Genomic DNA, 18,776 nt, shown 5'->3' with positions numbered 1-18,776 from the left:
ACCACCACCACCACCACCACCACCACCACCACCACCACCACCTGCTGCTGCTGCTGCCACCACCACCACCACCACCACCACCACCACTGCCACTGCCACCACCTGCTACCTGCACCACCACCACTGCTGCTGCTGCTGCTGCTGCTGCTGCTGCTGCTGCTGCTGCCACCACCACCACCACCACCACCACCACTACTACACTACTACTACTACACTACACACACACACACACACACACACACCGCGTAGCGTAGTGGTTAGCACGCTCGGCTCACAATCGAGAGGGCCGGGTTCGAGTCCCGGTAAGTGGCGAGGCAAATGGGGTTGGGTGTTAATGTGTGGGGTGTGTTCACCTAGCAGTGAATAGGTAGGGGATGTAACTGGAGGGGTTGTGGCCTCGCTGTCCCGGTGTGTGGAGTGTGTTGTGGTCTCAGTCCTACCCGAAGATCGGTCTATCAGCTCTGACACCGCTCCGTAATGGGGAAGACTGGCTGGTGACCAGCAGACGACCGAGGTGAATTACACACACACACACACACACACACACACACACGGAGGGAATTAATCCCTTCAGTACTGGGACACATTTTTACTTTGAGATTTGTGTACGATTAGACCATTTTATAGACATTAGGAAGGGTCTATGGAGGTAAGAAGATTAATGGCCACAGTCTTCACTATTTTAATCCCTACATGAGTATCTGAAGCTGTATAAAATCACCAAATAGTCACCAGAAGGAGTATGGAAACGCGTCATGGTACTGGAGGGGTTTGATGGACAAATATATAGGTTAGAAGGACAGATCCCAGCAAACAGAGACAGGGCGGCCCTCCGCAGGTGACTAACGTAGCCCCGCGCCAGTCTGGCTCATCGGTTTTCCGGAGTGCATGAATGTAGGTTCCTTAATACACTGGGACAGTCGAGAAGTGAAGCAATTGAGGAGAGGTGTATCACTAATTATATGTCATCAGCTGCCCACTTAATAGCATGAAGGTTAAAGTCACCAAGGAATATTACTTCCCTATCATTTCACAAATAAATGAAGCCAATAAGACTGTACTAAAACCAAACTGTATAGTGACCCCTAGTGACCCCTAGTGACCCCTCGTGTGAGGCCGATAATCTCTGTAACACTGCCATATCACTCGTTACTTCAAACAAAACAAATTAACTGTTCTTTATTTAACGAAGAACTGTTACTCTGCTTTCTATGGAGTAATGAGTGGTGTATGGCAGTGTTGCAGGGATTGTCGGCCTCACACTAAGGATCACTACATTCTGGTTTTGCTGTAGCATTATTAGCTATGAAGATCTGTAGACAACCACAACATAAACCTTGAAGACAGCAAGAAAAGTAACATGAACATCCAGACTCCTCATGTTTCTTAACTAATCCTGTAGTACCAGTTGTGGATAGGACCATGAGTTAGGAATGGAAGAAGGCCATGATTGTTATTCCAAAAGTAGCAGTGTTATTGTCTTCGCGGTCCTAACAACAACAACAACAACAATAGCAGTGTTATTGTCAAGAAGGCCATTAATGTAGTGTATTTCGTTAAACTTCCAAGGTGGAGCACATCTTATCTCACTTTCCTTTTGCTGAGATCTCCATTTTAGGGGATTTCAATGTTCACCACCAGCTTTGGCTTTCATCTTCTTTCACTGACCAACCTGGTGAACAAACCTTCAACTTTGCTATCCTTCATGACCTAGAGCAGCTAGTGAAGTTCCCTACCCGTATTCCTGACCGCCTTGGAGACACGCCCAACATTCTTGATCTTTTCCTAACCTCCAACCCTTCTGCTTACTCTGTTAAACTTTCCTCTCCGTTGGGCTCCTCCGACCACAATCTAATTTCCGTTACCAGTTCTATCACTCCAGTGCAGCCTCAGGACCCGCCTAAGCGGAGGTGCTTCTGGCATTTTAACTCTGCTAAGTGGGAGGAACTAAGGCAGTACTATTCTGATTTCCTTGGGATGATTATTGTTTTCATGTCAGAGATCCTTCTCTTTGTGCCGAGCGCATAACAGAGGTGATTATCTCTGGCATGGAGCTATACATTCCTCATACTTTCTCTAACCCTAAAGCTAAAAAGCCTTGGTTTAACTCTGCTTGTTCTCGTGCTGTCAATGATAGAGAGGCGGCTCACAAACGGTTCCGTAGCCATCCAACTGCTGAAACTCATGCCCTATATATTTCTGCCCGTAATCATGCCAAATCTATTCTCCAACTTACTAAAAACTCTTTCATCAATAGAAAATGTCAAAGTCTTTCCAATTCTAACTCCTCTCGAGATTTCTGGCATCTAGCCAATAATATCTCTAACAACTTTACTTCTTCGTCTTTCCCTCCTTTACTTCATCCAGATGGCTCTACAGCTGTCTCTTCTTTTTCTAAAGCTGAACTCTTCGCTCAAACCTTTGCTACCAACTCAACTTTGGATGATTCTGGGCATATTCCTCCTACTCCTCCACCCTCTGACTACTTCATCCCTAAAATTAAAATTCTTTATAAAGACGTTTTCCTGGCCCTCTCTGGCCTTGATTCTCGGAAGGCTTACGGTCCGGATGGAGTCCCTCCTGTTGTTCTCAAAACTGTGCTTCCGAACTCGCTCACTGCCTGGTCAAACTCTTTCATCTGTGTCTCTACTTCTATTTATCCTTCTTGCTGGAAGTTTGCTCACATTCAACCTGTCCCTAAAAAGGTGACCACTCCAATCCTTCTAACTACCGCCCTATAGCTTTGATTTCCTGCCTTTCTAAAGCCTTTGAGTCTATCCTTAATAGGAAGATAATGAGGCATCTATCAGCTCACAACCTTCTCTCTGATTGCCAGTATGGTTTCCGTAAAGGCAGATCTACTGGTGATCTTCTTACTTTCCTAACTGAATCTTGGTCATCCTCTTTAGGGACTTCGGTGAAACCTTTGCTGTCGGCCTTGACATATCGAAAGCCTTCGATAGAGTCTGGCACAAATCTTTAATTTCTAAACTACCCTCCTACGGATTCTATCCTTCTCTCTGTACCTTCATCTCCAGTTTCCTTTCCGATCGTTCTATTGCTGCTGTAGTAGACGGTCACTGTTCTTCCCTAAAACTATCAACAGTGGTGTTCCACAGGGTTCTGTCCTATCACCCACTCTCTTTCTATTATTCATCAATGATCTCCTAAATCTGACTCAATGCCCTATCCACTCCTATGCTGATGATACCACCCTGCATTATTCAACAGCGTTCAACAGACGCCCAACCCAACAACAATTAAATGACTCAAGGCGAGATGCTATAGGACGCCTAACTTCTGATCTTTCACTTGTTTCTGATTGGGGCAGAGAAAACCTGGTTTTGTTCAATGCCTCAAAAACTCAATTTCTACAACTATCTACTCGACATAACCTTCCAGACAACTATCCTCTCTTCTTCAATAACACTCAACTTCCCTCTCCTCTACATTAAACACACTCGGTCTATCCTTCACTAAAAATCTAAACTGGAAATTTCACATCTCTACTCTTGCTAAATCAGCTTCCAAGAAGTTAGGTGTCCTATGGCGTCTTCGTCCATTTTTCTCTCCTCCCAGCTGCTTGCTCTGTACAAGGGCCTTATCCGCCCGTGTATGGAGTATGGCTCTCATGTCTGGGGATCCACACACAGCTTTACTAAACAAGGTGGAATCTAAAGCTTTTCGTCTTATCAACTCTTCTCCTCTAACTGACTGTCTTGATTCTTTAAGTCACCGCCGCAATGTTGCATCTTTATCTGTCTTCTACCGCTGTTTTCATGCTGTCTGCTCTTCTGAACTTGCTAACTGCATGCCTTCCCCTCCTGCGGCCTCGCTGCACAAGACTCTCTACTTCTTCTCATCCCTATTCTGTCCATCTTCCTAATGCAAGAGTTAACCAGTATCTTCACTCCTTCATTCCCTACACTGGTAAACTCTGGAACTCTCTACCTGTGTCTGTATTTCCACCTGCCTATGACTTAAACTCTTTCAAAAGAGGAGTGTCAAGACACCTCTTACGTTAACTGGACCCTCCTTTTAGATTTTTTTTGTTTTTTCTCTTTCTACTTTCTTCTTAACAGGGCCTGGCAACCAGCGGGATTTTTTTTTTCCAACACTTTGTTTGCCCTTGGCCAGTGCCCTTGTAATGTAAAAAAAAAAAAAAAAAAAAAAAAAAAAAAACAATTAACAATAGCAAGAGCACAGTGAAGAATTAGACATGAATTCTTTTGGAAATGGAAGTTAGGTAGAGAAAATTTATTTGTTGAGAAGGAAGGCCTCCTATAATGCATGGATGGAGGGATGAGGGGGGGGGTAGAACAATGGGAGTGGTATGATGATGATGGTGAGCAGGTAGGGTCATCCTTTAACTATCTACTGGTTACAGGCTCTGAAGTAAAATAATTATCATTAGACAGTGACAGACCTATAATTGGGTAATCTCGCACGAGGGACGGTTCTCAAGATTGCAAGGAAGAAAAAGCATTAATTTTCCCTTCACATGCGCCGGTCATTGTTTGCTGGGATGGAAGTTATTTTAAAAGACTATGGTCAAAATTATCATGTTATGTGATCCAGTTTTGGGTTAATATCAGAATAACATTGTACGTGTGTTTGCAGTACTCTCAGTTTGTTGACGTTTTGGTGCATTAATATCGCTGTTTTACTTCTATATTTTATTTATTTATTTATTCATTTGTTTATTTATTTGTCTTTATTTACTTATTTATTAATTTATTGACTTTTTACTTATTGAGAGAGAGAGAGAGAGAGAGAGAGAGAGAGAGAGAGAGAGAGAGAGATTTTTTATTATTGATTGGTCTTTATTGGCCTTTAACTTTTTTTTTAAGTATATTTACATGAGATGGATATAACAGCATTAATCAGGCCAGGTCTGTTAAGCCAAGGCTTTTTACAGACCGCTTGAATTACCTAAAAAAAAAAAAAAAAAAAAAAAAAATACACGCCAGTGTTACACTAAGAGCTTTTGTATATACTCCAATGTTAATCACAAATCATACAAACATTATGTACAAACACACGCGTACAAATACACACACACACACACACACACACACACACACACACACACACGGCCCGGTAGCTCAGTGGTTAGAGCGCTGGCTTCACAAGCCAGATGACCAGGGTTCGTTTCCCCGGCCGGGTGGAGATATTTGGGTGTGTCTCCTTTCACGTGTAGCCCCTGTTCACCTAGCAGAGAGTAGGTACGGGATGTAAATCGAGGAGTTGTGACCTTGTTGTCCCGGTGTGTGGTGTGTGCCTGGTCTCAGACCTATCCCAAGATCGGAAATAATGAGCTCTGAGCTCGGAAATAATGAGCTCTGAGCTCGTTCCGTAGGGTAACGTCTGGCTGTCTCGTTAGAGACTGCAGCAGATCAAGCAGTGAATTACACACACACACATTCTACATATATAGAATTACCTACATAATCTACATCTACACATTATGAAAATACACACAAGTTCATGATAAACCTAATTATCTGAATATATAAAGAAACACAAACAACCATATCCATATATCCGCATGTATAGTACGGATATATGGGTATGCCTATACAAACCCACCAACACACACCCATACCCATAAGTATATGCATGGAAATACACATCTATAGACGCCTACGTACATAACTACATAAATGTTAACATGTATACATAAATACTTCATACATACGCACATACATTACAAACAAATTTGACATATTATCATGTGCACACAAGCATGTAAACGTAATCATTATATAATTCAGCCTTCATATTTAACAAATATAGAAGATTTTGTTTTTGTTTTAAATAAATCAATAGAATTTATTGATTTAATGTCTTGAGGTTATTCCAATTCCACACGCCTCTCACACTAACACTTCGCTGGTCATGAACAGTTCCACATTGGTCTTCTTGTGTTAATATTATGTGAGGGAAACTCAAAAGTTGTGTTTACAGGAAAAAGTATAAAGATTTGAACACAAATATACAAGTTTGTAAAAGAATAATATCCGGGAGTTTTATAAGTTTATGATCATGAAAGAGAGGGTTTGTATGTTCCAATTTTGACTTAAAATACATGATTCGTATAATTTTCTTTTGAGGAGTAAATAAATAGTCTATAAGTGTTATAAATGCGCCTCCCCATATACCAGAACAATACAATAGATGAGGATAAACAATGGAAAGGTACACCATTCTGATACTTTCTGAGGGCAAGCAATTTCATATCCTATATAAAACTCCCGTCATTTGTGATATTGTAGTACATACACTCAAGATATGTGGCTTCCATGACAACCTTTCATCAATGATTACTCACAACAATTTTATATGACTTACTCTGTTGATTACATTATCTTCTATCTTAATATTTATGTTATCTAAATCAATATTTGTGCGACTTGATTCCATGTAAAATGTTTTAGAGACATTAATTGTCAGTTGATTGCTTTTCAGCCAGTTTGATAACTTTATCAATTCACTATTGAGTGTAATTATCATTTCATTGATATTTTGTCCTTGAATAAATATTGTGGTATCGTCAGCAAACAATAAATATTTTAATTTTGAACTAATAAGTACCATATCGTTTATATATATTAAAAATAGCAATGGTCCCAGAATTGACCCCTGTGGAACTCTATAGTAGACTTGTTTAAAAGAAGATGAATCATTATTGTATACTGTTTATTGGTTTCTGAAACTCAAATAGCTTCTCAAAAAATCATTTGCTTTCCCCCGAACACCATAATTATTTAATTTTTGTAGCAAAATATTGAGCGATACAGTGTCAAAAGCTTTACTTAAATCACAAAGAACTGTGATTTGATTCTGCTTATTATCTAATGTTTTATACATGTTTTGAGTAAGTTCATGTAGAGCCAATTCGGTAGAATATTTTGACCTGAATCCATACTGACACTGCGTTAATAATGAAAATTTGGTGAAGTAATCACTCAGCCTTATGGCAGAGAGAGAGAGAGAGAGAGAGAGAGAGAGAGAGAGAGAGAGAGAGAGAGAGAGAGAGAGAGAGAGAGAGAGAGAGAGTTTTCAAGGCTGTGTATCAGTTCTCAAGTAGGAACTGAAGAAAGAGGAGGAGGAGGAGGAGGAAGAAGAGGAGGAGGAGGACTGAGGAGATGTTTGCTCTATCTGTCTGAGTGTCTCCTCCACTCTCCGCATAATCTACTTCTTCCTCTCTTCCTCTTCCTCCTCCTCCTCCTCCTCCTCCTCTTCTTATTTTCTCTTCTTCCTTTTCCAAACTTTACCATTAACATTTTCTTCATTCTTTCTTTTTCCCAGTCTTCTTCTTTTCCTTCCGCATTAATTTCTCCTTTTCATTCATCTATTTTATCTATTTCCACCCTTTCCAATCTTCTCGTCATCTATTCCTTTACATAATCTCTCTCTCTCTCTCTCTCTCTCTCTCTCTCTCTCTCTCTCTCTCTTCCTTCTTTATCAATTTTATTTCCTAAACCCTTCGTGTTTTCTCGCATCCTCTCACCCTTTCAATTCCCATCCTCCTCCTCCTCCTCTCTTCCTCCTCCTCCTCCTCCTCCTCCTCCTCCTCCTCCTCCTCCTCCTCCTCCTTCATAACACAGGCATTCATTATTCATGGGGAAAGTAGGCAACCCTCACCACGGCAACACTAATGAATGGGGAGCTTTTGTATATTCATTCTTCAGAGAGAGAGAGAGAGAGAGAGAGAGAGAGAGAGAGAGAGAGAGAGAGAGAGAGAGAGAGAGAGAGAGAGAGAGAGAGGGTGAGGAAGGAAGGAAAGATTAATAAGGGGTCTCTCTCTCTCTCTCTCTCTCTCTCTCTCTAGGTACATTAGGCCATCAGAAGAAGAAGAAGAAGAAGAAGAAGAAGAAGAAATAATATTGTTTACATTACTTATTTGCCTGTTGATTGACTTATTCTTAACCACTACTTAAATAAATATATAAAAAATAATAAAAAAGCAAAATCTCATCGAATATTAAGGTGTAGTAGACGAAATGTGATGAAATAACAATAAAAAAAAAAAAAAAAAAAGCAAGACGGTTTGAAATTCCCGCTCCACTTCTTAATGGCGCCATGAAAATCCCTGCTCAGTACTTTGATAAATATATAAAAAAACAATAAAAAAAATCAAAATATCACCAAATATTAAGAGGAAGTAAACTAAATGTGATAAAATAAAAAAATACAACTAACCGTTCCTGGAGCAAGACGATTTAAAATTCCCGCGCCAACTCAATGACGTCATGCAAATCCCTCAGAGCCCCGCCAGACAGGAAGGGAGGAGGTTGCGCGCTGGTGCCCTGGATGACTTCACCACGCATGGCCCCTGGTGAGTGGTGACCAGGGAAACATAGATAGATAGATAGATAGATAGAGAGATCACTTTATTGTCAAGTTGCAGCATAATAAAGCTTACAAATTGAAATTTGCTTTGGCTAGAGCTCCGTACATTAAAAGTTAACTAAAAGTATATAAAAATTATGTTAAAAATATATACAATATAGTAAGTTAAAATTATTGCACAGCATACTAAGGTCACAGACATGTATTAGAGATATCACACTCACACATGGAGTCAACGATTTCACAACTGCTGTTCTAACTGTTGGTGGTTGAAGAGTACGATGCTTATTGGCACAAATGAGTTCTTATATCTGTTCGTGCGTTGAGTAGGCAAAGCAAGTCTTCTACCTGACCTCAGGAATACATAGCAAGAGTGGAGGGGATGAGACGTATCGTTCATGATTTTTGCAACTTGCTTCATAGTTCCTTCAAGGAACAGCAGCTGCTTATCTAATGATTTTGTTTCCGCCCTAATTTTCGTGATTTTCGCACAATCTTTTTAAGCTTACATTTATCTTGACCTGTAAGCTTACCATACCAGGTAGTTAAAGAGAAATCTAATAGTGATTCTATTGTAGACTTATAAAAAAGGCTAATTATATATCTATCTACATGAAAATTGTTTAAAATACGTAAAAAATAAAGTCTCTGCTTACATTTCTTAAATACCATATTGGTATTTGCACTACCTTTTAGTTGATGATCAATCATGAGACCTAGATATTTATACTCTTCTACTCGGTCTACAGTTTCTGCATCAATTACAATAGGATCAGGTATGCTACGATTCTTGGTTCTATAATCTATTATCATCTCTTTGGTTTTCTTTATGTTAAGATCAAGATAGTTTGATTTGCACCAATCCACAAATTGATAGACCTGGGACACATATTCATCACATTTATCATCCAAGATTTGACCAAGTATTACAGTGTCGTCAGCATACTTAACAATTGTACAATTACTACATACACTTCTGCAATCGTCAGTGTATAGGCTGAAAAGAACAGGGGACATGACGCAGCCTTGTGGGGTCCTGTGTTAGTTATTAATATGTTGGACTTAACATTGCACAACGTGGTATACTGAGCTCTTTCACTTCAAAACTAAAATCCATCTCAATACATCTTGGTGACTTGAGGGTTCTGTGTATTATTAACTCGTGTATGGTGATTTATTGGTGATCTGATACACATGCTGGTGATTTATGGGTAGTTTTTGTGTATTTTGGTGTGTTTTGACTCTCTCTCTCTCTCTCTCTCTCTCTCTCTCTCTCTCTTTACCATAGACTGCCATCCTCCTCCTCCTCCTCCTCCTCCTCCTCCTCTTTGAGTTTTCCTATTAATTCTCCTCCTCTCCCTCCTCCCTCTCCCTCTCCCTCTCCCTCTTCCTCTCCCTCTCCCCTCTTCAGACGTCTCCTCAACCTCTCCACTTCCTGTTTCCTCTCTTTTCCCCTCTGTTATCGCTGGTTTTCCCCTCTTCCATCTTTCCTCCTCCTCCTCCTCCTCCTCCTCCTCCTCCTCCTCCTCCTCCTCCTCTTCTTGTTCTCTTCATTTTTTCTTCCTTTTGTGATTTTTTTTATTGGTATTATTGTTTTCTTCCTTCTTCTTCTTCTTCTTCTTCTTCTTCTTCTTCTTCTTCTTCTTCTTCTTCTTCTTCTTCTTCTTCTTCTTTTTCATCATCATCATCTTTTTTTTCTTCTTCTTCTTATTTCGTTTTCTTCTTCTCTTTCTGCAATTTACGATTCTTTTACGAGAGAGAGAGAGAGAGAGAGAGAGAGAGAGAGAGAGAGAGAGAGAGAGAGAGAATATATATTTGATAGAAAAACTCCCTAGGTAAGTCTCTCTCTCTCTCTCTCTCTCTCTCTCGGGCGTGGGAACTTTTCCGCAGGCGTGGGAAACTTTAAAGAGAGGTGCTGCTAACTTTGAGAGAGAGAGAGAGAGAGAGAGAGAGAGAGAGAGAGAGAGAGAGAGAGAGAGAGAGAGAGAGAGAGAGAGAGAGAGAGAGAGAGAGAGAGAGAGAGAGAGAGAGAGAGAGAGAGAGAGAGAGAGAGATTCTGTAATTGGATTTAAAATAACAAAGTACTTAGGTTGTAATCCTTTAGAGAGAGAGAGAGAGAGAGAGAGAGAGAGAGAGAGAGAGAGAGAGAGAGAGAGAGAGAGAGAGAGAGAGAGAGTGTATGCTCATTTCTCTAACCATTTACTTCTTCTTCTTCTTCTTCTTCTTCTTCTTCTTCTTCTTCTTCTTCTTCTTCTTCTTCTTCTTCTTCTTCTTCTTCTTCTTCTTCTTCTTCTTCTTCTTCTTCCTCCTCCTCCTCCTCCTCCTCCTCCTCCTCCTCCTCCTCCTCATTTCTTATTCTCTTTCTCCTCCTCCTCCTCTTTTTCTCATTACTTCACACTCACATTATTTCCTCCTCCTCCTCTTCTTCCTCCTCCTCCTCCTCCTCCTCCTCCTCCTCCTCCTCCTCCTCCTCCTCCTCCTCCTCCTCCTCCTCCTCCTCCTCCACTTACGTTATTCATCATAATTCTTAGTAATTGTTCGGCTTCCTGTCTCTCCTCCTCCTCTCCCTCTCTCCCTCACTCTCCCTCTCTCTCTCTCTCTCTCTCTCTCCTCTCCCTCTCTCCTCTCCCTTTCTCCCATTTATTTTTTTCATTGATATTTTTTCTGCTTCTTCCATTTATACATTCTCTCTCTCTCTCTCTCTCTCTCTCTCTCTCTCTCTCTCTCTCTCTCTCTCTCTCTCTCTCTCTCTCTCTCTCTCTCTCTCTCTCTCTCTCTCCTTTTCTGTCATTGATTTGTTGTTTTCTTTGTTTTCCTTTTCTTTGTTCGTTATTTTGTCGCTTCTTCTTCTTCTTCTTCTTCTTCTTCTTCTTCTTCTTCTTCTTCTTCTTCTTCTTCTTCTTCTTCTTCTTCTTCTTCTTCTTCTTCTTCTTCTTCTTCTTCTTCTTCTTCTTCTTCTTCTTCTTCTTCTTCTTCTTCTTCTTCTTCTTCTTCTTCTTCTTCTTCTTCTTCTTCTTGCTAATGCCTTGTCTAGACAGAGGGGGGAGGGAGAGAGGAAGGAATGGGAGAAGAGGAAGAGAAGAGAGAGAGAGAGAGAGAAGGAGGAAGGAGGAAGGAAAGAAGGAAGGAGGAAGGAGGAGGGAGGAGGAGGAGGATGACTACTACTACTACTACTACTACTACTACTACTACTACTACTACTACTACTACTACTACTACTAATACTACCACCACCACCACAATTTGCACCTGTCCCCTCTCCCTGTCACTCTCTTTCCCCTCACTTTCGCTCACCTTTCCCCTTGTTCCTCATTGTGTCGTCCATTATTCCAAATTATTTCGTTTCCCCTCAGTTTGGCATCACATTAACTTATTAGAGAGAGAGAGAGAGAGAGAGAGAGAGAGAGAGAGAGAGAGAGAGAGAGAGAGAGAGAGAGAGATCAGGCTTTAAGGGGAAACAGAGGGGAAAATAACAGAAGTCACGAGAGAGGGAAAGTGAGGGGAGAGGAAAGCGGGAGGTATGGAGGAATGGGAGGTGAGGGGAGAGGAGATGAGGGGAATAAAAAAGAAGGAAAGGGAGATGAGGGGAGAGGGATGGGGAGGAAAAGTGAGGGGAAAGTATGGAATGGAGAGAAAGAGGGAAAAAAAGGGAAAAGGGAAAGAGGAATAAAAATGCGACAAAAATGAGAGGAAAAAGAAAACATAAGAAAAAAAAGAGGGGAAGAAATAGAAGAAGAGGGGAAACAGATGAGAGGGGAGAGATTTTTTCCCTCCTTCTGTCCTTCACTTCCTTTACTTCCCTCCTCCTCCTCCTCCTCCTCCTCCTCCTCCTCTCTCCCCTCTCTCTCCCCTCTTTTCCCCTCAGGCTAGAATCAAAATCTGGCTTCTCTCCCTAAATCTCCCTGTTTCTCTACCCGCCACGCCCAGAGAGAGAGAGAGAGAGAGAGAGAGAGAGAGAGAGAGAGAGAGAGAGAGAGAGAGAGAGAGAGAGAGAGAGAGAGAGAGAGAGAGAGAAGATAATAGAAGAGAGAGAGAGAGAGAGAGAGAGAGAGAGAGAGAGAGAGAGAGAGAGAGAGAGAGAGAGAGAGAGAGAGAGAGAGAGAGAGAGAGAGAGAGAGAGAGAGAGAGAGAGAGAGAGAGAGAGAGAGAGAGAGAGAGAGAGAGAGAGAGAGAGAGAGAGAGAGAGAGAGAGAGAGAGAGAGAGAGAGAGAGAGAGAGAGAGAGAGAGAGAGAGAGAGAGAGAGAGAGAGAGAGAGAGAGAGAGAGAGAGAGAGGAAAAATCGTATTGGAGACAAAATGGAGGAGAAAATGAATCAGGAAATGGAAAGATGACAAGATAAGGAGGAGGAAGAGGAAGAAGAGGAGGAAGAGGAGGAGGAGGAGGAGGAGGAGGAGGAGGAGATGAGAAGTGGGGGAAGGAAAAGCAATAGGAAAAGAAGATAGAAAAGGGAAATGGAATGGAGGAGGAGGAGGAGGAGGAGGAGGAGGAGGAGGAGGAGGAGGAGGAGGAGGAAGAAAGAGGAAGAAGAATTCGATTAAAAAAGAAAGGTAGATAAATAAATTGGAAGGAGAAGAAGAAAAAGAGGAGGAGGAGGAGGAGGAGCATGTGTTTTGGACGCGTATGGAGGAGGAGGAGGAGAAGAAGCGGAGGAGGAGGAGGAGGAGGTGGAGGAGGAGGAGGAGGAGGAGGAGGAGGAGGAGGAGGAGGACCACTTATTTTGGGGAGGAGAGTCGAGGGTTCCTGCTTCTGACTGTCTTGGGGAGGAGGAGGAGGAGGAGGAGGAGGAGGAGGAGGAGGAGGAGGAGGAGGAGGAGGAGGAAGGAAGATAAAGACAAAAATCAAAGAACAAAGAAAGATTTTTAAAGGAAGAGAGAGAGAGAGAGAGAGAGAGAGAGAGAGAGAGAGAGCAACAACTAAGCGAAGTTTGATGGGTCGTTTGACGGAGTAACTCTCTCTTTCTCTCTCTCTCTCTCTCTCTCTCTCTCTCTCTCTCTCTCTCTCTCTCTCTCTCTCTCTCTCTCTGTACGATCTTGCTCTTAAGGAAAACCACGCAGAGAGAGAGAGAGAGAGAGAGAGAGAGAGAGAGAGAGAGAGAGAGAGAGAGAGAGAGAGAGAGAGAGAGAGATTTCTCCGTGATGCGTTTACGTGTTTAGGGATTTACGAGAGAGAGACTGACACCCCCCCCACGCCACTACCGGACGATAGTGGGGAGAGTCAGTGGGAGGGCTTGGAGAGAGGAGAGCTAGTTTCACTAGTTGAAAAGCTCACTGAGGAAGCCTCTCAACAAAACTGTGTGATTAAGTCCCTCCAGGACGACCGAGACTTGATCATACAGCACAGAGACGTGTTTGCTGCGGCTCTCAGAGTAGCAGACAGGCTGATAGCGTCAAAACAGCGCCAGACGCAAGTAGCCACACGCTCTCAGGCAGTCAGCGCCCACGCAGAGTCAATTGACGAACACTGGGAGGTGGTTTGTCAGGACTCTGAGAGGTGGAGGACGTGGTGGAGCTCGGATAAACCGCAACAGATCCGGTACGCAGCTGTTTTCTCCACTTCCACCTTCCCTTCGCCTGCCCGGGAAACAACGACCGCTCCGCCTACCTCCACTGCTTCCACCGCCACACAGAGCGACTGTGACACCTCCCCAGCGTCCACTGTCACTCCTTCTGCCACACAGAGTGACTGCTCGGTACTCACTACCACGTCTACCGCCACACAGAGCAGCAGGGACTCTTCCTCCATAAACACAGCGAACGGAGTAGATCGCGGTGCCTCTGTTCGCCCACGAACCTCTCCTCAGACCACTTCAGGAGATTGGAGAAAAAAGAAATCTAAGAGGGAAGTGCAGCAGGACGCGAGGAGGGTGTCCAGCGAAGGACTGAGGACTCACCAGGCCACCAAGCAGACACAAAAGCGAGCCAAGGCAAAAGTGTGTGAGTACTGCTCACGGAAAGGACACACTTCTGCTACTTGCCACGCCAGAACTGACGATTTACGTCAGGAGCGTCTCCTACAGCGGCTTCTTACGGTGGAAAGATACACAGCCACACCCTTCCCACCTGCAGCGCCTCAGCCCGCCCACCCCCTCACTTCATTTCAGTCCTTGCCACAACCTCGCCCACTCCTTCCTCAGCCTGGTATCTGGAATCAGAACCAGGGGCGGCAGTGGACCACTCCTCTTCACCAGTACCAGCAGTCGGCCGCGGACCCTAACCACCACCTCGGACTAGCAGGCCTCGCTCACTACCATCCCTCACCATGGTACAGCCAGCTTGCCCCCGCCGCACACTAAAGGTCGTCTCTAGCAACGTCCGTGGTCTCCGGACTAACCTTGCAGACTTATACCACAACTGTGTGCAACGACACAATGCAGACGTTGTTGTGGTGACCGAGACATGGCTGAACAGTGAGGTGGAGCCCACGTATGGCAGGATGCAGGGCTTCACCCACTGGGTGAGGAGGGACCGACAGGAGCGAACAGGAGGTGGAGTGGCTGTCTGCTTCAAGGAAGGAATGCAGGCCCAGCTACTCGACATAGACACGCCTCCAATGATGGAGATGATGTACTTCCGAGTAATGCTGGCAGACCGCTCAGCCCTCCTGCTGTGTGCCCTGTATCGCCCCCCGCGACAAGGGCCTGACTCACTCTTGTACCTGACTGAGACCTTAGACAACCTGATGATGGCACACAGCTGCAGCCACGTGCTGATTGTGGGGGATCTCAATCACCACCTGGAAAGAGACGCCTACGAGAATCTCCTGAGGTGCAGGGTCTGACAGATCATGTCACCTTCCCACACATGAACGAGGAGGGACATTAGACCCTGTCATCTCAGACTACCAGGAAGACAAGCTTCAGTGTCATCAGCTGGGGCTCGTGGGCAGCTCTGACCATCACGCTGTACTGACACAGCTGGAAGTGGGCGTGGCTCAGGACGAGGCCACCACCCGCACCATCTGGCTGTGGAACAAAGCAGACTGGGCTTCCCTGCGCCGCGACCTGACCCACACCCCATGGGCCACTTTGCTACAGGGAGGAGCAGAGAGTGAAGCACTTGCACTCACCTCTCACCTTCTCGCCCTCCAGAGACGCCACGTCCCACACAGGGAATACACCACCAGATCGACGGATCAGCCATGGTTTGGCTACCGTTGCCGTGTTGCTGCCGAGGCAAAGTATGCTGCCTGGCTCCGCTACAAGAGGAACCCGACTCGGCGCAACAAGGACCTGCACAGGGCTGCATGCAGGAGGATGGTGGTAACCAGCAAGTGGGCCTTAAAAAAGTGGGAGGAAAGCCTGCGCCGGAAACTGTGTGGCACTGGCGTAGGAAACAAAACTTGGTGGTCTCTTGTTAAGGACAAACAAGGAACTGGCCACCAAGAATCCATCCCTCCCCTCAGCAAGCAGGACGGTACTGTCGCCACCAGCAGTAAGGAGAGGGCACAGTTGCTGGCTTCCTTGTTTGCTGGAAAAATGAAGGTCGGGAATCCACAGCAGCCACCGCCTCAGCTGGTCCAGCAATGTGAGAAGACTGTCACCATGGTGGAGGTGACGCATCAGCAGGTGAAGCGATTATTGCGGGGCTGGACACACAGAAAGCCACCGGCCCTGATGACATCAGCCCGCACCTGCTGAAGCGATGCTCCCAGGAACTGGCTGCCCCTCTCACCCAAGTCTTCACAACTTGTGTACGGGAAAACGTCTGGCCTTCAGTGTGGAAGGAGGCTCGAGTAGTTCCTGTACACAAAAAGCTCCAGGACGGACCCAAAAAACTACAGACCCATATCCCTGTTGTCAGTGGTGGGTAAAGTGTTTGAGAGGGTCGTGGCAGAGGTGGTGTGTAGCCATCTCAAGGACAATGCCCTCCTCTCAGACCAACAGTTTGGGTTCAGACCTGGAAGGTCAACCTCCGACCTAATGATGCTTCTCACCAGGCATTGGCAGGACGCCCTCGACGACGGCAAGGACACTATAGTGGTTGCTTTGGACATAGCAGGAGCTTTTGATAAAGTATGGCACAACGGATTACTAGAAAAGCTTCGTGCTAAAGGCATCCAGGGTGGCTTGCTACGACTCTTGGGAAATTACCTGCAGGACAGAAGCCTCAAGGTGGTTGTCAACGGGCAAACATCTGAGTCCCTGCCTGTGGAGGCATCAGTGCCACAGGGTTCAATTCTTGGCCCACTCCTGTGGAATATCTACGTGGATGATCTTCTCCAGCTACTGCCAGGAGTCATGGCCTATGCTGATGACTGCACCCTCTCCTATACCTATCCACGCCAGGACAGTGGGCGGGCTGCTGAGGCCATCAATCAGCAGCTACGAGTGATAAAGGAGTGGGGTGCTCGCTGGCAAGTGACATTCGCGCCGGAGAAGACACAAGCAATGGTTGTCTCTCGGTCCCCAGCCGCCATGGCAGCAATGGCAGGAAAGTTGTCTTTGGCGCTGCTGCTCTCCCACTCCAAGATGACGTCAAGATACTTGGAGTGGAGGTGGATCGAGGGCTGAGGTTTGACAGGCATGTCAAAACCATTGCCAAGAAAGCCTCTCACAGGATCTCCGCTCTCAGAAGGATCGCCAGTTTCCTCGACAGGAAGGGAGACTGCTGCTGTACAAGGCACAGGTGCGGCCCCACCTTGAATACGCAGCTCTCTCCTGGATGTCCTGTGCCGCCACACACAGAAGGAGACTGGACAGCATCCAACGCCGCGCCATACGGCTAGTAGATGCTGCACTACCACCTCACCCAGAGCCTGAGCGTCCCCTTGATTCACTGGAACACCGCAGAGACGTGGCGGCGATCGTAGTGTTCCATAAGGCACAGGTGCAAAGAGTGCCACATCTGGCAGGGCTGCGTCATCCTCTAAGAGTCACCGCACGGAGCACGAGAACGGTGCTCAATGGTGGTGACGCCGTAGAGGTGCCGCGATCCCACGGGTGTCAGCATCAACGCACCTTCGCAGGACGCGTCTCCAGGATGTGGAACTTGTTCACGGCCGCGGTGCCTCACGTCCAGGAGATGAACACACAGTGTCAAACTGATGGCACATAAGTGGAGACAGACACTGCCAACTCCTCTGACACTCTTTGTGACGTGACACTCAGTGTAGTGCAGTGCGTGAATAGTGCTAGTGAAGTGAAACGAATAGTGCTCCATTTACATGCTGACCATCTTGTATATTATCTATTTTAAGTCTTGTAAATATTGTAGAGAAATAGATTGTAGTACCCTTAGAATAGGTAGCACACGACAGTGCGCCTTTGGGTACATGTTCCTTTGTATAAAGTTTTGTTTAAATAAAAAAAAAAAAAAAAAAGAGAGAGAGAGAGAGAGAGAGAGAGAGAGAGAGAGAGAGAGCTCCACGTTTTTTTGAGTATTTTTTCATTGTATATTTTTAAAAGTACTTATTTCATCTTCCTTTCTCTTTTCTTTCTTCCTGCTCCTTCCTCCTTCCTCCTCCTCCTCCTCCTCCTCCTCCTCCTCCTCCTCCTCCTCCTCCTCCTCCTCCTGGATTTTTTCCTTAATTGTGTATTTTTAAAGTATTTGATCCAATTTTTTTCCTCTTCTTTCCTTTCATTTCTCCCTTCTCCTCCTCTCCTCCTCCTCCTCCTCCTCTTCCTCCTCCTCCTCCTTTTCCTGCTCCTCCTCCTACTCATCCTCTTCCTCTTCTTCCTAATTGCTTCTCTCTGCTTCTGCCATAGAGAGAGAGAGAGAGAGAGAGAGAGAGAGAGAGAGAGAGAGAGAGAGAGAGAGAGAGAGAGAGAGAGAGAGAGAGAGAGAGAGAGAATGGAAAGTTGTGTACCTCCCATACAAAGTGAGGGAAACAGGAAATAGAGAGAGAGAGAGAGAGAGAGAGAGAGAGAGAGAGAGAGAGAGAGAGAGAGAGAGAGAGAGAGAGAGAGAGAGAGAGAGAGAGAGAGAGAGAGAGACTTAGAGAATTAGAAATAAACCACACACACACACACACACACACACACACACACACACACACACACACACACACACACACACACACACACACACACACACACACACACAGTAATAATCGTCATGATCAGGCTATCCATAATTAATTAACCCTTTTCTCTCTCTCTCTCTCTCTCTCTCTCTCTCTCTCTCTCTCTCTCTCTCTCTCTCTCTACCAGCTGGACATACCCTGAATTAAAATGATTTCTGGGTATTTTTTTTTAAACTCGAATTAAAAAAAATAAATATATAAATAATATGTGTATATATATTGTGGGAGAGTTGGGAGAGGCTGGGAGAGGGGAGAGGGAGAAGTGGGAGAGGGTGGGAGAGGAGGGAGGGTGGGGAAAGAGGAGGGTGTGAGAGGTGAGAGGTGGGAGAGGGTGGGGGACAGGTGAGGGAGGTGGGTGAGAGGTGGGAGAGACAGGTGGGGACAGGTGGGAGAGGTGACA

The 18,776-nt window shown here is 45.0% G+C and overlaps 1 protein-coding gene across 1 annotated transcript in view; it reads right to left on the bottom strand.

The window, feature by feature from the left end:
* Positions 1 to 1,262: 1,262 nt before the first annotated feature.
* LOC123502631 (cell wall protein RTB1-like) overlaps positions 1,263 to 18,776 on the bottom strand; it is a 79,354-nt gene continuing 61,840 nt past the window's right edge. The window contains exon 8 of the mRNA XM_045251796.1: positions 1,263 to 1,313. Within this exon, the coding sequence (XP_045107731.1) occupies positions 1,263 to 1,313 (51 nt within the window). The remainder of the gene's footprint in view (positions 1,314 to 18,776) is intronic.

Source organism: Portunus trituberculatus, chromosome 12 (genome assembly GCF_017591435.1).
Source record: "Portunus trituberculatus isolate SZX2019 chromosome 12, ASM1759143v1, whole genome shotgun sequence".
Lineage (NCBI taxonomy): Eukaryota > Metazoa > Arthropoda > Malacostraca > Decapoda > Portunidae > Portunus > Portunus trituberculatus.
The sequence above is the reverse complement of the archived record's forward strand: the minus strand, read 5'-3'. Positions and strand labels throughout refer to the sequence as shown.